Source organism: Rhinoraja longicauda, chromosome 33 (genome assembly GCF_053455715.1).
Source record: "Rhinoraja longicauda isolate Sanriku21f chromosome 33, sRhiLon1.1, whole genome shotgun sequence".
Lineage (NCBI taxonomy): Eukaryota > Metazoa > Chordata > Chondrichthyes > Rajiformes > Arhynchobatidae > Rhinoraja > Rhinoraja longicauda.
The window spans coordinates 19,120,306-19,145,276 of NC_135985.1; the positions used below are offsets into that span (position 1 = coordinate 19,120,306).

General features: G+C 47.9%; 1 protein-coding gene across 1 annotated transcript in view; it reads right to left on the minus strand.

Moving 5' to 3' along the window:
- Positions 1-24,971, minus strand: part of LOC144609069 (integrin alpha-11-like) — a 159,898-nt gene that overhangs the window by 129,683 nt on the left and 5,244 nt on the right. The window contains exon 2 of the mRNA XM_078427415.1: positions 5,852-5,963. Within this exon, the coding sequence (XP_078283541.1) occupies positions 5,852-5,963 (112 nt within the window). The remainder of the gene's footprint in view (positions 1-5,851; positions 5,964-24,971) is intronic.

Consider the following 24,971-nt stretch of genomic DNA (forward strand, 5'->3'; position numbering starts at 1 on the left):
AGGTCGGGCCTGTCTGAAGAAGGGTTCCAACCCACAACATCACCTGTTCCTTTTCTCCAGGGATGCTGCCTGACCTGTTGAGTTGCTTTAGCACTTTGTGTTTCAAAATCTGAATTAACACTCACTGCATTTGCTTCTTTCCTCCATTCGCCTCTTTGTGTTTCCCTTCCTCAATATTCCTTCTACTGGGACTCCATCGATAATGAGGCATAGATAAGGTCGAGTGTCGGAACCTGTTTCACCCGAGGTGGAAATGTCTAATCCTAGATGGCATCGCTATAAAGTGAGAGATGGATAGTTGAACGGAGATGCGGGGCAAGTTTAGTTTATACAGAGAGTAGTGGAGGCCTGGAAGGCATTGCCAGGGGTGGTGGTGGGGGCAGATACGATAGTGGCGTTTAAGAGGCTTTTTGACAGGCGCATGGAAGTGCAGGGAATAGAGGGATGTGGATCATGTACAGGCAGATGAGATCAGTTTAACTTAACATCATGTTTAGCACAAACATTGTGGGCCATAGTTCCTGTGCTGTACTGTTCTGTGATGCAAGAAAATGAATCTCCTTAGATTTCTAGGTCATGGGGTATTTTCCTCGCTGATTTTGATTGTGGACATTGGAAGGCTTTCCATACGACCCCGTACAGAATGTTGCCTGGTGGTGATAGACCACAAGCGATCAGGGTAACATCCTCGTTTGCAAAATCCTCTGAATTGCCCACTGTCCACTTTGTAATGATGGTGTCCAGCCAACACTAATGCCTCCAGCCCTGCAACCTTCTATCCCTCTGTCCTCCAGTTAAACCCACCACTTCTGCTTTGCCCCATTCGTAAGATATACCCCTTTAGCCAAGATTTCTACCATCGCTGCGATTATTTCCTATGGTCTCAATCTAAATTTCCCTTTCATAAGCTTTCCTGTAAAGTGTTTTGGAATGTTTTATTGCATACAATGCACCACATAAGTGCAAACTGTTACAACTATTTCGTTTCGTTGGGTTGCTGCTGTCTAAATTACCTAAATTATTGCATCGTATGGGAGGCGCATTCCCAATCTCGTTGTACCCCTGGGTACAATGACAATAAAGATATATTGTATTGTATTGTATTGTATTGATGTGAAGTGCATGTGGTGAGATTAACCTCTGGGTCCCACTCATGTTTGGGCCTTAGCTGATAACATCAGCCCACCTGCAAGGCAGGGTCTCAAGCTCATTTACTTTAGAACTGATTTAAGGTTTTCTTTCTCAGCCTTCCTTCAAAGTCTGGTCACTTGAAAGTAAAGCCAATTACTTAATCGCGCCAGGAATGCAACTAAACCACTGCTGAACCTTCAGCTATTTTGGAGCATGATCTGTTGTGAAAATATGTGAACACAAAGCTTGTGCGGTACTTGTACAGATGCAGACTAATTAGGCTAAATGGCCTGTTTCTGCGTTATATATTTGACATACTTTTTCGTTGAACTGTTAATTACTTGAATTTTATTTACTATTCCTGTGCCGTGCGAGCTCGCAATGGGCCGGGCACGGTGAAAGCTCGCTGCTGGCCGTGGGTCGTGGCTGTACCCCGGCAACCAGCCTGGCGCGCCCAGCGCAGAACTGGAACCCCACCTGGGGAGAGAGGCCCCCGAACCCGCTCATCCCCGAGGATCCGGAACCGGAGAGGTTGTCTAACCGTGTTCGGCAACATCCCGTACGGACGGTCGGCGATGTTGGCAAACGCTACGAAACAAAAGGCCGTTAAGCAGAACCAGGGGTCTTATATTCGACGCCATCGAGGTGGGCTGCATGAAGGCTGAAGGTGGCCGGGCGGGGAGAGGGATGACCGTTCGCTGGACAATCCAACTGGAGGCAGCGGCTGCAATGGGCCTCTATGGTCGGCTGCTGCATGGATTTTGAAAATGGCACCAAAACCAGGTAACTCTTGTATATGGACTCAGTGGGATGTTTCTGTATATTCTGTATTTAATCGGGGATTATACTTAGGCATGGCAATAATCAATGATCTGTATGCTAAAAAAGGATTTTCACTGTATATTGGTACGTGTGATAATAAAGAACCATTGAACTATTGAATGAAGGCAGCACATTAAGAGGTACAGTTTCTTCCCAGCTGTTACCAGGCAACTGAATCATCCTACCACAACCAGAGAGCAGTGCTGTACTACTGTCTACCTCTTTGATGACCCTCGGACTATCCTTGATCGGACTTTGCTGGCTTTGCCTTGCACTAAACGTTATTCCCTTATCACGTATCTATACATTGGGTCCATCAATCAACGATGGATGGATTTGGATTTAATTTTAAGAAAATCCAAAGATTTTCTATTTACAGCTGGCTCCAGTTTGATGAGGAGCGTGTGTTCGCCTAATGGAGGTTGCATGGTGACCCGCCTCCCGGCCCGGGCGGCCGTCATTGGTGGAGCGGGAGCACGTGGCCGCTGGCTGGGTGAGGTCACGTGGGGCGTGGGTGGTGACGTCACCTTTTGTCCCTTATTTGGGAGTTAGAAAGTTGGCAACCCTAACAACGCCATCCAGAGACTAAAATGTTGACATCGGGCCTGGCACTCCAGTGCCATGCTGACTATCCTGAGAAGTTCCAAGGCCTTATGTCTCCTATCAGATGGGCAAGGGGCTTCCACATGTTTTCCAGCCAGAAATTCATCCTTCATTTGAAGCTATTGAACCAGAAGACCTGATCATTGTAAAGAAACTAGGAACTGCAGATGCTAGTTTGAAAAAAAACAAAAGCCTCAACCGACCTGAAACGTTACCTATCCATGTTCTCCAGAGATGCTGCCTGACTCGCTGAGTTCCTCCAGCACTTTGTGACTTTATTTTAACCTGATAATAATTACTTGCTGTTTGTAAGAGCCTGTCGCAGGGAGATTGATGTGATATTAGTAAGGCTACCACACTTCAAAACTACTTTACTAGCTGCAAAGCACTTGTGAGAATATTGTGAAAAAGATTTATCTAAATGCAAATCCTTTCAGTTAACAATGATGCTAGCAGTTTGCCAGCTGGTACGAGGGGCCTATTTAAGGTTGATAAATCAGTGGGAACTGTAGGTAGCAGAGGGGATTTGAAACACTGGCCTTCTAACTGAAAACCCAACGCATACCTTTGGGAATCAGCCAGGAATAAAATACAAGGCTTTAATTTATGGGTGTTTTTCTCACCTTCTCTCTCTCTAAACTGGCTGAATCCATGGCCACACAGTAGGTCTGTTGGACACATTAACCTCTGATGAGACAAGCTGCATTTTCTCATTCCACATTCTGTTGGATTCTCGGGTTAGGCGCCATTGCCAAAGAAGCAGCTTCTGCATTTTGGCTAAACCTTGCCGCACTTAATCAGCTGTTTATCACCTTGCACATGCCTGACACTGCCAAAGGCAGTTGTCAAACGCAGTCCCATGGCGAGACCGGCAAAGAAACTTGAGGAATTCATCGCATTTTTGTTAGCCGAGGCCAGCGCAAGAGTTCATACTTGGTTCCCATTCAAGCTGTGAGTCACGATCCTAAAGTGATGCACAAATGGGGCTTATCTTTGTACCTGACAGTGGTTGAGAGCTTGTAGTCTTGGGGCGAGTCATTTTCCCGTTCAGACACACGGCATCCAAAGTAACAATGTATGAGAGGCAACAAAATGGATGTTTGTAAATCATTAGTGGAGAGGAAGGTTATCTTGGGTGTATAAAGAGTGGGATGGCATTGGTGAGAACTACTCAAGACCCTTTCTACACATCCTGCTAAGGAGAAAGTGTGGCCCAGCATGTCTGCATACAAGGCAGATTTTCCTCTGTTCTATCTAAACATCACCTGCAAAGTAAATCATCAATGTCTAGCTACTCCACCATCGTAGCACAATTACCTTTTGCTCTACAATCTTTGCGCCATCTCAGGACATTGGCAGCAGGCGATATTCATACGGACAACAGTATTCGATTCAGCCTCTGTCCACAAGCCCGACTCTTTCCTAATTCCCACATCCCTTCCAAAAATACAATCATCTGCTCTGCCCAAGACCGCATGAAATTGCAGAGTTATGGACACTGGCTAGCCCATCATGCAACCCCCCCCCCCCCCCCAACATGAATGATTCCATCTACACTCCATGCTGTCTTAGGAAAGCAACTAACTTTAGCAAGGACCACTCGCACCCATTCACTCTTCTACCCTCTCCCATCAGGCAGAAGAGACACAGCTCGAAAGTATGTACCACCAGATTCAACAACAGCTTCATCTCCATTGCTATCAGTCCAGTCCTATTATAATTTTATACGTCTCTATAAGATCCCCTCTCATCCTTCTAAACTCCAGTGAATACAAGCTTAGTCTTTTCAATCTTTCCTGTAGTTTAGAAATACAGCGCAGAAACGGGCCCTTCAGCTTGCAAAGGGATATAGACACATTAAATAAATGCCAAGGATTTGGCAGATGGAATATAATGTCGGAAAATACGAGGCTATCCATTTGGAAAGAAAGAATAAAGGGGAGAGAGGAACAAAATGAAGAGGGAGAAAGAGGATGTAGTTAACCGGGGGACCTCTCATGTGCTAAGCATATGTTCACGATCTTCCAAGACACCCCTTACACTTTTTTTAAATCTGCGCTTTCTCTGTTGCTGTAACGCTACATTTTACACAATTTCCTTTTTCTGTTGTACTCATGTATGGTGTAATTGTACTTATGTGTCATCAGATTGCCCGGATAGCATGCCAATGAATGATTTTCACTCTATCTCAGTACACATGGCAATAATATTAAGCGATACCAAACACCATTATTATATTAGTGCATTGGGGAGGGGATTGCAGTGCAAAAGGCAAGTGGCCTTTCACCCCGGGAGATGGTTTCCTCTCTCTAACTGGGTCCGTTTTCTGTTGGTTAGCTAACGTTTATGCCCAGCAGACACAGGTGATACACAACAAGTGTCCATGCTCAATTTGACCCAGTCTCTAGAGGTGGGAGACTGGCGGGTTTTGCCCATGCATTGTCCCCTGCCTCCGCATGTCAGAAGCTAACCACTGCTTTGTGAGGTAGAATTATTCTCCCCTGCTATTATCACTGGCATCTCTGATACAAGGAATGACTTTCTAGCACTGGAAAAGAACAAAGAAACTCATCTTCGTCAATGGTCAAAAACAAGGGAATTGGAACCTGCCAAACATTCAAGATTCAACATTTCTCCACTTATTCCAGAAAGGAAGCCTTCTAACGAAGCTACCTTCAGTTGCGGCCTGCCAAACCAAGTTAACACCATTTCCAATCAGTGGAATTCCCCGTATTTTAAGATTAGAGATTCCCACGGCAACCGACAATTCCGCTCACCAGTCTCCCAAACCCCCGCTTGTACCTATATACAGGCTGCACATACGTCCGGTGATCGTAAACTGGGGCGGACCTGAATTGGGAATGGCAACGCAGTTCAGCTTTGGAAAGGCAGTGAGATGGTGGGTTCAGCCTATCCCTCTGGTATATAAGATGATGGTTGTTGAAGGAACAGGAACACTGTGAACTGTCCAGGCCGACCATTGATCAACAGTTCACACTATTTCCATGTTATCCCACTTTCTAATCCACTCTCGACTTACTAGGAACAATTAACCTTCAAACCCGCACACCTTTGGGGTGTGGAAACCGGAGCACCCAGCGGAAACCCACGCAGTAAGAGGGGGAACTTGTGGACTCCACACAGGCAGCACCTGAGGTCAGGATCGAGCCCGTGTCCTTGGCTAAGTCAGATAGCAGCTGCACCACTGTGCTGTCCTGCATAACCTGATAATCCACAGTGCTCAAGAACTCATAGTAGACTTCGAGAATCAGCTGAAAGATGTTACTGTTCTTACCACTTCTGTCCGTTGGCTTCGTGTTGTTGCACGGTATATCCAAACTGTGCTTCCGCGGACCCCTTGATGATTCTTGGCCACTTTGTGTCAATGTTGAACGAGTCACATGGAACTGTTGGATGCAAGAGGCACACAATTAGTATTCACCATTCAGAACAGTTCTTTATCACCGTTGAGAACGACTCACAAGTACAGGAACTTCTTCTTTCGTGGTATGAACATCGACTTCTCCAACTTTAGATAGTTCCTCTGTCCCTCTCTTCCCCTCCCCATTCCCAGATCTCCCACTGTCTTCCTGTCTCCGCCTATAACCTTCCTTTGTCCCGCCCCCCTGACATCAGTCTGAAGAAGGGTCTCGACCCGAAACGTCGCCCATTCCTTCTCTCCTGAGATGCTGCCTGACCTGCTGAGTTACTCCAGCATTTTGTGAATAAATACCTTCGATTAGTACCAGCATCTGCAGTTATTTTCTTATATTATTCTTCTTTCGTGCCAATCATTCAAATGTTACATCACTGTCATCGCCTGTCCTGAAAAGGGCGCAAACTTCTGGCGACAATCAGTGGGAGGCTCACTTGTACAGGAGACGATGGTGGTAGCAGAATTAGCACAGGACACTTCCAGCTTCCAGCCCCGCAACATGGACGCTTCTGCTATGGGGCCAGCACATGAACTGATCGGACAATCTCTTGCCAAGCATAAAACTAGACAGTGTTCGAGATGTAAGTCAGGCATAAGCTGGGATCCAGGCTGGGCAGGGAATGGGATAATGGCAGCACATAGGCAGGGATACCAATGGCAGGATGTTGACTGGAAATGGAAGGTTGCCCCAAGTCTAAAGACTCTTTGGCAACTGGTTGGGATCAAATTCTGAGTTCTATGAGCTCTTTTGCTGTTGTAGAAATTTATCCCCCAATAACTTGAAACACAGATGTCAATGGGGAAACTGAATTTTAAAACCTGGTGCTCCAAATCCCTATGCAACCTGAGCACAATAATTCACTGACAGCTATTCCCAGACATGGAGGATTCTGAAAGAGGGGAGATTACTTATAGAGTGAAGGAGGCTCATCAAAGGAATAGAATACGCGAGGTAATGTTTGCCTGAGCTTCTCATTATTGGAAACTGAATCCGTGACACTGCAAAGAATCTAGTTAACAGCACCTCACTTGGGCAGCTTACAAACCGGCTGCATGAGTATTGATTTCTTCAACTTTAAGTAACTCTTGCATCCCCTCTCTCTCTCCGTCCCTCCCCTAACCTAGTTGTCGTACTGGTTTCACTGTCGGCTGCTTGAATTTCACTAACTGTATAACTCGTTATCATCTCGCACAGCCTACAATGGACCATTGTGGCTCCACCTTTCTTTGGTCATCATTACTTTTTGCGTATCTTTCATTCATTTGTCCTATATCTCTCTCTCTCGCCGTCTATTTCCCTTTCCCTGACTCTCTGTCTGAAGAAGGGTCTCAACCCGAAACGTCACCTATTCATTTTCTCCAGAGATGCTGCCTGACCTGTTGAGATACTCCAGATTTTTGTGTCTTTCTTCGGTTTAAACCAGCATCTGCAGTTCCTTCCGACACATTTAGTCCAGTCAAGTCAAGTCACTTTTATTTGTATAGCACATTTTAAAACAACCCACGTTGACCAAATTGCTGTACATCAGTTCAGGTACTAAGAAACGAACATACAATAGCACACAAACATAACAGCACATACATAAACAGTTCACAGCGCCCCCTCAGAGGGCCTCAAACGCTAGGGAGTAGAAATAGGTTTTGAGCCTGGACTTAAAGGAGTCGATGGAGGGGGCAGTTCTGATGGGGAGAGGGATGCTGTTCCACAGTCTAGGAGCTGCAACCGCAAAAGCGCGGTCACCCCTGAGCTAATGAGTAGCCCCAAATCGGCCGACCTGAGGGACCTGGAGATAGAGTGGTGGGTTAGAAGATTTTTGATATGGGGGGGGGGGGGGGGGGCAAGCCCGTTTAGGGCTTTGTATGTGAATAGGAGGAGCTTGAAGTTGATTCTGTACCGTACTGGGAGCCAGTGGAGAGAGGCCAGAATCGGGGTGATGTGGTCCCTTTTACGGGTGCCCGTCAGGAGTCTCGCTGCGGCGTTTTGGACCAATTGCAGGCGGGACAGGGATGATTGGCTGATCCCAGTGTATAGGGAGTTGCAGTAGTCTAGGCGGGAGGAAATGAATGCGTGAATGATTTTTTTCAATGTCGTCACATTGGAGGAACGGTTTGATTTTAGCTATGGTACGAAGCTGGAAGAAGCTGGATTTTACCACAGCGTTGACTTGCTTGTCAAACTTTAACGCAGAGTCAAATATCACGCCAAGGTTTTTGACATGCGGTTTGACTAGGGAGGATAGGCTTCCAAGGCTGCCTGTTATCGTTTTGATGGAGTCTGGTCATTGAAATAGCGCAGGACAATTACTTTGGGTCACCACCGACTCACCATCTCCTCTTGTAGTCCCTAGATCGCACCCTCCTCAGATATAAGATCAGTATTTACACTCATCTCCCTCTGCCATTGTTCTGGTACTTGGCTCCCTCTGAAGAGATGAAGTTTCCACCCATTAAACAATGGGGAGTCTGTAAGCCCTGTCAACCGACACAATCACACACTCCACAGTGTTCCTGTTCCTTCAACAACCATCATCTTATATACACAGAGGGATAGGCCGAACCCACCATCTCACAGCCTTTCCAAAGCTGAACTGCGTTGCCATCCCCAATTCAGGTCCTCCCCAGTTTACGATCACCGGACGTATGTGCAGCCTGTACGCAGGTACGAGCGGGGGTTTGGGAGACTGGTGAGGGGAACTGTCGGTTGCCGTGGGAATACAGGCATTGTATGCCATGTGGGAACTCAGTTTGCCGCTGGTTGCTGACTTGTGAACTGTCCGCGTTACAATCAGTCCTCAGGAACAGAACCCTGCCGTAAGCTAGCAACCACCTGTATACTCTTACTGACAAATGGCATAAGATCACATGTTCATAAGGCACAGGAGCAGAATTAGGCCATTCAGCCCATCAATTGTGCTCTGCCATTCATTCATGGCTGATCTATCTTTCTCTCTCAACTCCATTCTCCTGCCTTCTGGACAAGTTGGGCAGAAAGGCCTGTTTCCATGCTGTACATCTCTATGACACTTGGCCCACTGCCTTCTGTGCCGTGATGTTTCAAGTGCTCTTTGCAATACCCTTTTCATTTCCCATCCAGAACAACTTGGTCCATTTCCCATCTTGATCGCTGATATTTGGGAACTGAATCCTTAACACTCGACACCTTAAAGCAGAGCCTTTGACCCGTTGACGTCCATGGCTTGGTTGGCAGCTATTTCCATTGGGATCCGAAGGTTGTGGGTTCAAGTCCCATCTAGGAGGCCAGCACAAGGGAAATGCTGCCTTGCCAGTGGTGCTGCCTTCTGGAAGAGACCGTCAACTGAGATCTTGCCAGCTCTCACAGGTGGATGCAAACAATTCCAAAGCTGTGTCACAAGAGTTTAAGCCAAGATGTGCTGGTTAACATTTATCTTTTATTGATCATTAATAAAGTCGATTAACTGGTCGTTCACAAGCAGTGATTTAGCAGTATGCTCTGTGCAAATTGACTGCTCTGTACTACACCAAAGTGTAGTCACAGTTGTAAAGTATTTCATAGACTATAAAGCACCGAGATGTTCTGATAGGGGTGTGCAAAGCACTGCATAAACGCATGCCTTTAGCTGCCAGTACTGTTCATAACCAAGCACTATTCATACTGCATCCGATGGACCCCCTGAAAGACTTTCTTTGCAACCTCTTTGCGATTGAGCTGGACATCTTGCCAACAGTGGACGCCAAACCACTTGCTCTTCGTTTTGGGAACCAAAATGTTCAATTCTCTGATACTTGGTGTTACTGTGGCTGGCAGCTGTTTCCAGTTATTCTGATGATAAGGACCACAAACCAGAACTAAGAACATTGGACAAGTAACAAGCCAGACCTTTGAAATTGACACAAGGAATAATGTGCTGATTGATGGCGGGGCAGAACGACAGAAGGGAAAATTGGGAAGTCAAGTCAAACCAGGTTGAGTTTATTGTTGTATGCAGTCTGGTGAGGTACCGGTACAATGGGAAACTTACTTACAGCAGCATTGCAAACACACAGACTTGGGCAACACAAAAACGACAATCGCACACAAATTCTACAAGACAGTGAAAAGGAAAAGATTGTGCAAAATAAAAGACACTAGTAGAAAAATACACAACTAGTAAACAAGACCAAGGTAGTGCAAGAGGTGACCTGCAGTGTTCCTTTGATTTTCGACTTTAGTGATAGCACGGAAACAGGCCCATTGGCCCGCCGAGTCCGCGCCAACCGGCAATCATCCCGTATACTCGCGCTGTCCTACACACTAGGGACAACTTGCAACTTTACCGAAGGTAGTTAACGTACAAACCTGTACGTCTTTGGAATGTGGGGGGAAACCGGAGCATCCGGAGAAAACCCAGGCCGTCACAGAAACGACATACAAAGATAGCACTCGTAGTTGGAATCGAACCTGGATCTCTGGCGCTGTAAGACAGCAGCTCTACCGCTAGGCAACTGTGCCAACGTTTGTTGCGGTAGGATTTGGGTTTGGGTCTGTATTCATTGCGATGGCCAAAGAAGAAAGGGTGGAATAGGAGCTATACATTTACTGACAGCAGTTCTCCAGCTTAAAGGAATGCAAGCTTATTCAGTTGGCAATCCTGCACCATTGCTTAATCCTACCTTCCACCATCCATGCATCTCCTGGCTGCCTGCCTTCCCCCCTCTCTTCCATTAAGAAGCTGTCAGTTCAGTTAAAGAGAAAAGGTGGCTTGTGTAAAAGCTGATTCCTTCGCGCCTCAATGGAATGCTTGTTGATCCGACCTGACAGGGTTAAGGTAAAGCAATTTTCTCGTTTCTTTTGGGAGCGGGAGCCAGATCGCCACAAATGTGCCGAGCTAACTGAAGTAGTGAGTCCGGCCAAATAAACAGCACTCCAATCCAAATGTAAACTAGAAAAAACAAATCTCCACACCACAGCGCAGTGCCTTGCCAACTCTACTGAATTGCACAGTGCGATCACTTTACTGAAGCTGGTCATCCATCTCCAGGGCTCTCCTGTTTCCCTCATTCTGTGAGTTGATTATATTTCCCTTTCTTTTTTGTACATTCCAAATCCACTTTTGCATTATTTCCTCTCGTTATGAAGCCATTTAGCCAATGTCTGTGTCCAATATAGCTTACCACATGGTTCATCCATCCGAGCTCCCTCTGAGGTAATGTTGGTCTCTCAGAGTCAGTATCTGATTCCGCATCAGGCTGGGTCTGTATGATACAAGAACTAGCTTTTCCTCACACCAGTTCTTCCACCCAATACTGCTCTTCAACACCAATCTTTGAGTTTAGCTTAGATTTTAGAGATACCAATAGACAATAGAAAATAGGTGCAGGAGAAGGCCATTCGGCCCTTCGAGCCAGCACCGCCATTCAATGTGATCATGGCTGATCATTCTCAATCAGTACCTCGTTCCTGCCTTCTCCCCATACCCCCCAACTCCGCTATCCTTAAGAGCTCTATCTAGCTATACTGTGCGGAAACAGGGTCTTCGGCCCACTGAGTCCACGCCTACCTGCGATCACCCCATACACTAGTTCCCTGAGTCCACGCCTACCTGCGATCACCCCATACACTAGTTCCCCGAGTCCACGCCTACCTGCGATCACCCCATGCACTAGTGCCCTGAGTCCACGCCTACCTGCGATCACCCCATGCACTAGTTCCATCCTACACACTGGGGGCAATTTTACAGGAGCCAATTAACCTACAAACCCACACATCTTTGAAGTGTGGGAGAAAAGCAGCGCACCTGGAAAAAAACGACGTGGTCACAGGGAGAATGTATAAACCCCGTGCAGACAGCACCCGTAATCAGGATCGAACCCGGGTCTCTGGACCTGTAAAGTAGCAACCTACCGCTGTTCTATTGTGCTGCCCTAGGAGCACCAGAAACGTAAGTAGATTGAGAGGAAAAAGGCAATGACTGAAGGAGGGAGCACCAGAGAGCATTCAGTTAAGATCCCTGGCAAAAATAAAGAAGCAGCAGAAACACAAGGGGAAACCACTTCGCCACACTGCCTGAAAGCGTCATGAGACGATTCAATAGTGAAGAATATTTGGAAAGGAGGATTGCAGGAGTTGGAAAGAGACTGACTGTTTTGAGACGATTGGCAATGTCCCAAAGGCCTGTGGCCTCTTTCTACTTTGCATTGGTCCATGCTTCCACGGGACCTCAGACAACCAATGCCAAATTAAGGGCAGTTGTGGCCATGAGGAATTGCCACACAACGCAGATTTTGTGTCGAATGCAGTAGATTTCCTACTCTTCCAGTTAACATAAATGTTGACATTTTTAGCAATGCACTGACCAGAGTGTGCCCTACACATAGAGAATTACTACCAAGAAGATGTCATAGACTGAGCGGGAAGGTTAACAGCCGAGTATTCGAAGAATTTTAAACAGAATAAGAAGAGTGTTAGGGAGGAATTAAATCACATTTACAACACTCAAATGACAAATAATAAAACCTTCAAACATACCATCACATTCCTAGGACTTAGAATCCACTCCATTCACGTTTGCTGCTGGCTAATTATCAGCTCCTGAGGTGGCTGCTAATTAATTTCTGAGGACACTGACGAGTTTGATCAATCGAGAGAAATTATGCCGTGTATCTTAGACTTACACGCACACGTACACACATGCGTACACACGTGCGTACGCCCACACGCATACACACACACACACACACACACACACAGACACAGATAAACACACACAGATATACCTGGGGAAACACAAAGAGACACACTCACACACAAAATTGGAGACAAACATACGGATTCATATTTTGGAACAGAAACAGATATAGAGAGAGACACACACACACATACACACACATACATTTACGGAGAGAGCGAGAGACAAAAGACACAAATAAGAAAAAAGTGATAGAAAGACACACAAAGTGAGAGCAAGATCCACAGACACACGGGGAAAACAGTAGCACATTCACACAGTCACCCACACACACGCACACATGGAAAACCGAGGTGTATACATGCGCACCCACACACAAACGCACACGTGCGCACACACACACATGCACACACGAGCTCATACACAAAAATACACACGCGCACACACACAGATACACGCGCTCACACACGAAAACATACACACACGCACACATGCGCACAGAAACACACACACACATGCAGGGCCGGATTAATCTAGTGCGGGGCCTGTAACTAGGGTTGCCAACTTCCCCACTCCCAAATACGGGACAAGGTGACGTCACCGCCCCGCGCCCCACGTGACCTCAGCCAGCCAGCGGCCACATGCTCCCGCTCTACCAATGGCGGCCGCCCGGGCCGGAAGGCGGGTTGCTACGCAACCTCCGTTAGGCATAGCCTGGGCCTACTCTCTCCGGAGGTGGACACAAAGTAACTCAGCGGGTCATGCAGCATCTCGGGAGAGAAGGAATGGGTGACATTTCGTGTCGAGACCCTTCCGAAGGGTCTCAACCCGAAACGTCACCCGTCTTCTGCCGGACCTCCATGAGGCGGGCAAAAGGACTTCGCCATGGATGACGAGGGCGATGAAAGTATCCACAAACTGAAGGAGAAGGCGAAGAAGAGGAAGGGGTCCACGAGGAAGCCCCCGAGGAGGAAGGACATCCACGCCGAGTTTGCCGAGTGCGGTGAGATCAAGAACCTGCAGCTCAACCTGGCCCGGCTCACCGGCCACCTCAAGGGCGACGCTCTGGTGGAGTACGAGACCTAGGCTACAAGGAGGCTCAGGAGGCCATGGAGGGTATGAACGTGTCAGAGCCGGCCGGGCAGCCCATCAGCGTGGACTGGGGCTTCATCAGATGGCCCCGTGGGAGCAAGAGACGGATTGGCTGCAGGGTCAGGCCTGCTGAGTTACTCCAGCATTTTGTGAATAAATACCTTCGATTGGTACTGGTAGTGATTTGTTATTGTCATGTATACCATCTGACAAATAAAAACTCTCATTTGCATGCACTCACTGTAACTCGGTATACATGACAATAATAAACTAATACCAGTAACAAAATACGCACTGATTATGCAACCAGTCAAACCAAACTACACCTGTGTACAAGCGAGCCACACACACGTACAACAGGTAGCGCAAGGAGAAAAATACCAGAGTGCAGTATGTAGCTTTATAACAAAGTTATGATTGAGGGTTTTTTGATTTGTCATTTGAGTGTTGTAAATGTGATTTAATTCCGCCCTAACACTCTTTTTGATTCTGTTTAAAATTCTTTGAATACTCGGCTGTTAATCTTCCCACTTTTTTATTTATTCGTGTCATCACACAGCTGTTTGCCAACAGTGAGCAAATTTTAGTGCCACGTGGTTGGCCTCTGCAAGATCCTTTACAGTGCGTGTGTCATGCAGCGTGTCACAGCTCAGGAGATGTTCCATAGTCTGGAGGCCCCGTCCGCACTCGCAGTCTGCCGCATCTTCAATGTATCCCCACTTCAGCACGTTCGGTTTGCTCCTCCCCATGCCTGTCTGCAATCTGTTGAGACCGCGCAAGGTTATCCACGGTTATCCAAACTTGTCCTAGATCCCATTCCCAACATCGCCCAATAGGGATCGAACTTCAAGCTGTTGTCCAACCTGAGATAACACCCCTCCCTACAAAGGCACCTCAACTACAAAAAGGCGGACTGGCAGGGCTTTGCTTGACCGTAGGGGATTCGGAGATTTGGAGTCTACACCAGATTAGTGATTTGGAGTCTACACCTGAAGCATATGACCAATTCGTGCTAAGAGTATGGAAGTCGACGTATGGAAGAGTATGGAAGGCTGCCGAATGGAATATGTACCTGGCCTTTCCCCAGATTCTGCTGCCATATATGCCTTATACAAAGAGAAGTATGAAGCCGACCCCTTTTCTGCTGATACTATAGCCACCGGGGAAGCTCTTACTGCAGCTAGTGCATCTGATCGGTGCAAGTCGTGGCAGGGTCTGATTGAATCCGTGGATATGACACCCAGCTGCAAGAAGGCTTGGGCCACTCTCAATCGGATTAACAAGGACCCAAAGAAGACTAAGTCACTCCATACTGACCGGCCTACTGCTAATCAAGTAGCACACCAATTACCTACTGAATAGCAAAACTGGCTCACCAGTGACAAAGCAGAAACCCCAGCGGTGCTATGAAGGTAACTCTGATAACCCACAGCTGAGTCAGCCTTTCACAATGACAGAACTAGATACTGCTATCTGCACAGCCAAACTAGGTAAAGCTGCAGGTCTGGATAACATCATGACTGAACAGATCAAGCACCTTGGACCAACTGTAAAACATTGGTTGCTGGCCATGTTTAACACCTGCATGGAGAGATGTCACATCACAAAGATCTGGCGTTGCCCACGTATCCTAGCATTGCTGAAGCCAGGCAAAGATCCTTCAGCAACAGAGCTACAGGCCAATATCACTTCTTTGCCACACCTACAAGCTGCTTGACTCGCCTCAGCCAGGTGATAGAGCCATCCCTAATAAAGGAACAGGCAGTGTTCCAGCCTGGGAAGTCCTGCACAGGTCAGCTTCTCAATCTCACCCAACACATAGAGGATGGCTTTCAGGAAGGTGTTATCACAGGCACTGTTTTTGTAGACCTTTCAGCCGCTTATGATACAGTAAACCATTGCCGACTGCGACACAAAGTACTTAATTTGACACACAACTTGCAACTAACCAACCTGGTGAAGACCCTGGTCGAAAACAGATGCTTCGTTGTCGAGCTGTCAGGAACGAAAAGTCGCTGGCGCAAGCAGAAATACGGCCTCCCTCAAGGAAGTGTCCTGGCACCCACCTTGTTCAATATCCATGTTAACCACCATCAAGTCAAGTCAAGTCAAGTTTATTTGTCACATACACATAATTGTGCAGTGAAATGAAAGATTACCCACAGTCCAACAACAAGAGCAATAAAAATAAGCAATAACACACACAATCAAACAAAAAGAAACATCCATCACAGTGAGTCTCCTCCAGTCACCTCCTCACTGTGATGGAAGGCCAGAATGTCTTCTCTTCCCCTGCCATCTTCTCCCACGGTCAGGCTGTTGAAGTTGCCACGTTCCAGGTCGCGCCGAACGGTGAAAGGTCCACAGCGGGCCGATCCAAGCCCCGCGATCCGGGGCGGGCGAAGACGCTGCCGCTGCACGTCGGGTAGGTCGGGGCTCCCGACATTGCAGCCCCCGCCGGGCAGAAAAAATCCCGCGGCCTATTTCAGGCCGCGCCGGACAGTGAAAAGTCCGCGGCAGGCCGACCCAAGCCCCGCGATCCTATCCATCCCAACACCAGGAGTTTCATTTGTGCAGATGGCCTGTGTATTACAACCCAAAGTGCTGACTTCCTTGAGGCAGAAGCTACTCTGTGTGAGGCTTTAGTTAACCTGTCCTCACACTACAAAGAGAATCACCTGAGAGCCAATCCATCTAAAACCCAAGTCTGCACCTTCCACTTGAAGAACAAGTACGCATATCGAAGGTTGAAGGTCATAGGGAATGGAGTCAGATTGGAGCACTGAGAGAGTCCAGTATATCTCAGTGTGACTCTTGATCCATCTCTGACCTACAAAGCACATATCACCAAGCTTAAAGGAAAAGTCAGTTCCAGAAATGCTCTTCTTAGCAAGCTGAGCACCTCACAATGGGGAGCAAATCCTAAAACCATTCGATCAACAGATCTGGCTCTCTACTTCTCCACTGCCGAGTATACCTGCACAGTGTGGGAGTGCTCAGCTCATGCAAGGAAGATTGATCCTGTGCTAAACACAAGCTGCTGCTGCATCAGTGGATGCCTGAAACCTATCAAGACTGACAACATCTACCCACTCTCTGGAATTGCACCTCCTGGAATCAGAAGAGCTGTAGCCAGTCAAAATGAACGCCTCAGACAATCTTCCCGCTCAGTCTATGACATCTTCTTGGTAGTAATTCTCTATGTGTAGGGCACACTCTGGTCAGTGCATTGCTAAAAATGTCAACATTTATGTTAACTGGAAGAGTTGGAAATCTACTGCAATCGACACAAATATTGTGCACCTCTGCGTTGTGTGGCAATTCCTCATGGCCACAACTGCCCTTAATTTGGCATTGGTTGCCTCAGGTCCCATGGAAGCACGGACCAATGCAAAGTAGAAAGAGGCCACAGGCCTTTGGGACATTGCCAATTCTCTCAAGACAGTCAGTTTACAACCGGGCAGCACGGTGGCGCAACGGTAGAGTTGCTGCCTCACAGCGAATGCAGCGCCGGAGACTGAGGTTCGATCCTGACTACAGGCGCCGTCTGTATGGAGTTTGTACGTTCTCCCCGTGACCTGTGTGGGTTTTCTCCGAGATCTTCGGTTTCCTCCCACACTCCAAAGACACACAGGTATGTAGGTTAATTGTCTGTGCAAATGTAAAAAATAAATAATTGTCCCTAGTGTGTGTAGGATAGTGTTAATGTGCGGGGATCGCTGGGCGGCACGGACTCGGTGGGCCAAAGGGCCTGTTTCCACGCTGTATCCCTAAATCTAAAAAATCTTTAAAAATCTAGAAATTGCAGCATTACAACACTCCAATATTTGCAAAAGGTAGGTTGGAAAATTGTGTCGACACCCCAGTTTATGGAAGGCCCATTCATTAGTCTGATAAAAGAGGGGAAGAGGCTGTTCTTGCATCTGGTGGTCTCTGCTTTCATTCTTTTGTGTCTCCGCCGATGGGAGAGTGGAGAAGAAGGAGGAACCAAGGTGAAAAAGGTCACTGATTATATTGACTGCATTTCTGAGGGATTGTTGGATGGTGTCGATGACCGGGACGCTGGTCTGGCCTGTGTGATGGGCTGGACCACATCCCGACTCTCGGAGTATTCTTCGGGTCTTAGACAGTGCCGTTCCCAAATCAAGCTGTGATGCGACCAATATGATGGTTTCTACAGTGCATCTGCAGAAGTTGGTGAGAGTTGTTGAAGACATGCTGAACTTGCTTAGGCTCTTGAGGAAATAGAGTCACTGGCGTGCGTTTTTGGGCCTAGCTTCAAAGTGGTTGGACCAGGACAATTGTTGGTCACGCTTACACCTTGGAACCAGAAGCTCCTGACCATTTCTACTTTGGCACCATTGATGCTGATTCAATGATTCAATGATACTTTGTTTTCACGTGTACCTTGGTACAGTGAAATGCTTTGCGTACAACCCGGTAAAACCATACGGCAGGCCTCACCTAGGCAGTGCACGTGTTCAAAGGGGCAGAGGTCAGTTTATTGTCACGTGTACTAATCAAGGTACAATGAAACTCGAATGACCATACAGCCATACTAAAAAAAGCAACAAGACACACAACTACATAAAGGTTAACATAATCGTCCACCACAGCAGGGTACGATGCAATTTCCAAGTTCGCATGAAACTCAGAATAAACAATCAATACAATATGTGCAAAGAACAAATGCAAAGCAGACAGAATGGGCAAAAATTGTGGTGCAATCTGAAATAATACAACGAAAAGAAACTGCAATAGCAGGATAACCGAATGAAGGGGAGTTAAGAGTAAGAGTGCACCTCCAAAGCGTGAGTGGCAATTGTTTCAAGAGTCTAAACAGACGTTGGGAAGAAGCTGTCCTTACGTCTGGACATCTGGGTTTTTTTTGCTCCTGAATCTTCTCCCAGAAGATGGAAGAGAGTAAAGGGAATGGCCAAGGTCACCAGCATCTTTGACGACACTTCCAGCCTTCCAGATGCTGGTACACACCATGAAGGTGGACTGGATGGAAGGAAGTGACGCACCTGTGCTGGACTGGGTTCAGCACTCTCTGCAGGTTCATGCGGTCGAGAGGAGAGCAGATGCTAACTCAGGCCGAGCGAGGTGCATCCTATCAAAATACTTTCGATAGCGCACCTGTAGAAGTTTGGGAGAATCATTGTGGACAGGTCAAATCGTTTCAAACACCGAAGAAAGTAAACATGCTGATGTACTTTACTGTTCACAGTATTAGTGTGAAGGGACCAGGGCCCTTTTAAGTCATCAGCCAACTCTTTCTTCGTGCTGATGGTAAGGACTAGGTTATTGCTCTGACTCTATGACACAAAGTCACGCGGTGAAGCACCTCAGGAGATTCACTGGTTCGGGAGGCCTTACAGAAAGACAAACAAGGTGGATTTGTGAGTAGGAAGGACGACACAGAATGCTGGAGTAACTCCACGGGACAGGCAGCATCTCTGGAGAGAAGGAATGGGTGACGTTTCCGGTCGAAACCCTTCTTCAGTTTAGGAAAGAACTGCAGATGCTGGTTTAAACCAAAGAGGGTTAATGTGGAACAACGTGGACTTCCCTATTCGGATGTTGTTGTGGAATAGTTGCTCCCGGAAGGTTGGGTTCAATCCTGACCTTGGGATCTCTGTGTAGAGTTTGCATGCTGTCCATATGAATGTCTACACTTTCTCCAAGATATTGCGTCCCAAAGATAAGCGGGTGTGTGAATTGGCTTCTGGAAGTTACCCCATTCTATAGGTCACTTCCAAAAGGGAGTTGATGGACATGCGTGAAGGAGAATGGGTTACAGATGAACAGGGAGAGGCAGAGAAGAAATGGGGTGAATGGATGACTTCCCCTGTGCCATTGTAAGATGAGAGGCTTGTCTCACTGATGCTAAGATATTCCCTACTAACAACACACTTCCCCACCCACCCCACGAATGAAGCAGTCATATTGAATAGCTCATCAATATCAAGTTCACCTCTTTGTGAGGCATGGAAAGGCAGACTCAATCAGGGCCTCTTGCTTCCAAGGATATACACAAAGTAACTCAGTGGGTCAGGCAGCATCTCTGCAGAAAAAGGATACGTGACGTGTCGGGTTGGGGTCCCTATTCAGACTGAAAGTAGAGGGGAGGGAACTGGAGGTACGAAAAGGCCAGAACAGAGCAGGCCCGGCAACAGATGACCAAGAAGAGGTGGAGCCCATAATGGCCCATTGGTGTCTGGAAAAGAGGTGATAACGAAGGGATACCAGGATGCGAACAGTGGAACTAGTAGGACAACTAGGGTGGGGGAGAGTGTGGAGGCAGGGAATGTAGGGGTTACTTGAAATTAGAGAAATCAATGTTCATACCGCTGCGTTGTAAACCGCCCAAGCAAAATGTGTGGACGCAAAATGGAGGAACAGCACCTCATATTTTGGTCTATCTTCGGAATGTACCAGCATCTTTCTACACCTCTTACTTCCAAGGCTGCTATGGACATTTCAACAGTTGGAATGGACAGTTGGAATAAGATGTAGCAAGCTGCCAACAGTACTTTTAGTAAATATCCCAATCGCAGTCTCTACACCACATCCCTTTCACATTAGACTGAATAGTTTTGTATTTTTGCCCAGCCAGTCAAGGTCTCATTATAATTCATCCCCAGCATGCAAAGTGTTTATCGGCAAAGATTTCATCCCATTTGCACTCAGTTTAAAGGAAAGTCGCACGACACAATAACATTACTTCTGGGCAGTGTGCCTAAATCCAGGCTGGGGAGAATGGTGGGGGGGGAAGAAAGTGACCCTCGAGGTTCTCACCAACACTCATATTCATAGAAACATTGAATGTAACAATTATCCCCAACTCTGACAACAAACTATTCGTTGCGATAACATAACAGATGTTGATGTTGTTGTTGTTGTTCGTCCTTCGGGTTCGAAGATGACCATGACTTCACTTTCCATCTTATTATTTCGACCGCTGATTGGGATCCCGCCAGCCGCTGTACGCTGGTCGAGGTTGAAGTCACGACTTGCGCTTGACTTGGATTTAAGTGAGGGGGAGTTGCACAGATTGTCGGCCTCACTCTCTCGGCCCGGCCTATCGGGTTCCAGCAGCAAGACATAGTGGAGACGGCTGGGGACAGGTCAGGATGCAGTGGATGGTCAGAAGTGTCCCACGTATCTCACTCTGCCCTGTTTACGCTCCACGGCGCTTTGCTGGGATCGTCTTCCAGCCCGTTGAACCTTCCGGTGGTTTCCTCCACGCAATCTGCCGAACCCAGGCTTCACATGCTAGGCAGACAAGGCCTAAAGCCGCTGGAACCAACGACTTGCCGACTGCACTTGTGGCATGCACACAAGACAGTGGAGACATCGTGGGGGCGGGCGGGGGTAGTCGTGCGGCTGATCCCACGGCTTGGGGGGACGGTCGAGACCGGGGCGGTTCTCTCCGGGCGGTGGTCCGTAGCCCCATGGGCGGGAGGGGAGCGCTGTCCGCTGGCTGCTGCTGCTCCTCGGGCCCCAGGTACGGGCCCCAGGTACAGGCCCCAGGCCGCCGGCTCCAGTCTCCCCGGGGCGCCGGCGAGGCCTCTGTCCCAGCCCGGGAGACCCAGCCTCCAGTCGCCTCCAACCCGGCCGTGCTGCCCCCGGGAAGCAGGGTCGCCCTGGCCCTGGCCCTGGCCCTGGCCCTGGCCCTGCCCGCCCGCGTTATATGAGGGGCAGCGCGGCGGGGCGATGGCGGCGGCCGCCGGAGGCCCGCGGTAAGATGGCGGCGCCCACCCCATGGCCGACTCCGCCGCCCGCCCGCTAACCGGACCGGACGCTCGCTTCCATCTCCCTTCCTCGGGCTCCCGGTCTCCGACTCCTCGACCAAGCGGGGCGGTCCCACGAACCCGGGGAGCCGTGAACGGCTGCGACCGTGACCGGGACCGGGGGCGGCGGAGCCCGCAAATGTCCCGCCACACCAGATGAAAGGCATCTTAAAGGAAGATAGAAGGGTTTCGCTGGAGGTTGCTGGGCGAGTTGGGGGTGGGCGGTGATTTACTTTAGATACTTTGGAGGTACTGCATGGAAACAGGCCCTTCGGCCCACCAAGTCCGTACCGACCAGTGATCTCCCCATACACTAACACTAACATACACAATTTTTATCGAAACCAATTAACCTACAAAGAGATTATGTCTAGAGGTTACTGAATTCCTTACTGTCACATGTGGCAAGTCACAGTGAAATTCTTTGCTTGCATACCCAAGGTATGAAAATAGTCGCCACATAAAGGGCACTGACAAAGTTACAAAGTATCCCGCGCCAGGTCCACCATTGTTCTCCCCCCTCCCCCTCCCCCATCCATCATGGCGGTTCCCCACGCCAGGTCCACCATTGTTTTCTGCCCTCCTCCCTCCCGACTAATCCCCCTCACAAGGCCTTCCTTTGTTCATGAAGGCACCATTGGTTGTAATATGCTTTAGTGAACCCAGACTTGAGATCCAAGCCTCCAAGCCCAGCTTTCCCTGCACGTGAAACCCGGGATTTCAGCTGGGCATCATTCCTCATAGTGAAGAGGTTGCTCGGGAATACGGTAGAGTGTCGGCATGGCAACCCTTGCATTGACGCCTTGTAAAAAGTGTGTCCTGGGAAAATGTGAGCTGGACTGGATGAGTGCACACGCCTCAAGTGGGAGCCATGAGGTTGTCAGATTAGTGACCCGCAGTGGGCCAACCCTGGGGGTAGTTTCTCACATAGAGCTTGGATAGGTGCCAAATGCAGCATTCTGTTTACAGTGGCAGGCAGCCTAGTTACTAAATGCACCTCAGTCTTCGAGAATTTACACAACGGACTGCTCTGACTACCAATGTACTTGTAGGAAGCAACCCGAGGGCGCGCAACCAATGTGTAAACGCTTTCAGATGCAGCACACGAGCCCAGCGCTTCAGAAGCTGAGGGTGAGTGTGGACGTTGGACGTTGTTGAGGGGCTGGTTAGAGGGGAGTGCTGCTGGCACATTGCACCGCTCGTGACCCCCCCCCTCCTCCCCCTCCCCCTCCCCCACTCATCACTGGACACATCTACCTCCAGCTATGAATGGAGATGCCGAGGATCGACAGGCAAGGGCCGGGAGTTAGTGGGGGTGCAGGGATCTCCTGGTGTGGACCTTGCGGCTGAGGCCACTCCTCTTGCTCAGGGTGATGTGATCCGTAGATCGATTGAGCAAACCTCAGTCTTACAGCGTTGAAACACCGACCAACATGTCCCATCTACACTAGTCCCACCTGCCTGCATTTGGCCCATATTCCGCTAAACCTATCCTATCCATGTACCTGTCTATTTCTTAAATGTTGCAATAGTCCCTGCCTCAACAACCTCTTCCGGCAGCTCGTTCCATACACCCACCACCCTTTGTGTAAAAGGTTCTTATTAAATCTTTCCCCCCCCCCCCCCACCCTCTCCTTAAACCCATGTCCTCTGGTTCCCAATACCTTCACTCTGGGCAAGAGACTCTGCATTTAGCCGATCTATTCCTCTCATGATTTTGTACACCTCTGTAAGATCACCCCTCAACCTCCTGCGCTGCAAGGAATAGAGTCCCAGCCTGCTCAACATCTCCCTATAGCTCAGACCCTCAAGTCCTGGCAACATCCTCGTAAACCTTCTCTGCACCATTTCCAGCTTGACAACGTCTTTTCTATAACACGGTGACCAAAACTGAGCACGATACTCTAAATGCCTTCACTCTAAGGGCTGATGGAACATGGAATGCTTGGCCATAGGCAGATGCTGCATGGACCTTTGCATTCAGAGAGTCATAAAGCAAAGAAACAGTCCCTTTAGATCGTAATATAAGAAAATAACTGCAGATGCTGGTACAAATCGATTTATTCACAAAATGCTGGAGTAACTCAGCAGGTCAGGCAGCATCTCGTCACCCATTCCTTCTCTCCCGAGATGCTGCCTGACCTGCTGAGTTACTCCAGCATTTTGTGAATAAGTCCCTTTAGATCAATTCGTTCATGCTGACCAAGATGTCTATCTACATTAATCCCATGTCCCTATGTTTGGCCCATACCCCTCCAAACCTTTCCTATCCATGCATCTGTCCAAATGTCTTGTAAACAGCGTAATTGTAATCTGCCTCAACTATATCCTCTGGCAGCTCGATCCATTCATGCATCACCCCCTGTGTGAAAAACCTGTCCCTCAGATCTCCTTTATATCTCACCTTAAATCTATGCCCACTAATTTTAGACCGCCCTACACTGGAAACAAGATGGTGACTACCCTATTCAGTGATATTTTTTGTGATAATACATGTCGATGTGGCACACCATATGGTACCTCTAAGAAGTTAGACAACTAGATTGATGGACCGCAGTCAACTATCCCCTCACTACCTTCTTTGAATCCAGTAGTGAAAATACTGAAATATTTGACTTGTGAAAATTACCTTGCCTCATGTTTTTGTGCTTTTTTTTTGTTGTCACATTGTAGTTATGTTTTTTTTTTAATTATTTTTTTTTATTTATTTGTTTGTTTTTGTTTGTTTGTTTGTTTTCACGATTATGTAGGGAAGTGGAGGGATGGGGTTTACTGTTGTTGTTATATGCACTGTAATTAATTAAATTAAAAATTAAATAAAATAAACATCCAAAAAAAAAAAAGCACTGCATGGACATACATATTATCATATCATATCATATATATACAGCGCGGAAACAGGCCTTTTCGGCCCACCAAGTCCGCGCCGCCCAGTGATCCCCGCACACTAACACTATTAACACTATCCTACACACACTAGGGACAATTTTTACATTTACCCAGCCAATTAACCTACATACCTGTACGTCTTTGGAGCGTGGGAGGAAACCGAAGATCTCGGAGAAAACCCACGCAAGTCACGGGGAGAACGTACAAACTCCTTACAGTACAGCACCCGTAGTCAGGATCGAACCTGAGTCGCATTTATTGTCCACATTAAATGCGCTGACCCTATCTATGCCCCTCATAACTTTATTAACTTTTACAGAAGGTCAGCCCCCAGCCTTCTATGCTGCAGGATAAATTGTCCCAGCCTGTTCACTCTCACCTTATAATGCAAGCCCTCGAGTCTAGACAACATTCTATGAAGGATAAAGTTAATGAGATCAAGTCTCAAGGCAGGGATGCAACAGATGGCTGTCACAGTGGTACTGGTGCAGGATTGTTTTGGCAAAGGGCTAGCACGCACACAATGGGTTGAATGTCCTGCTTCTGTACCATAAA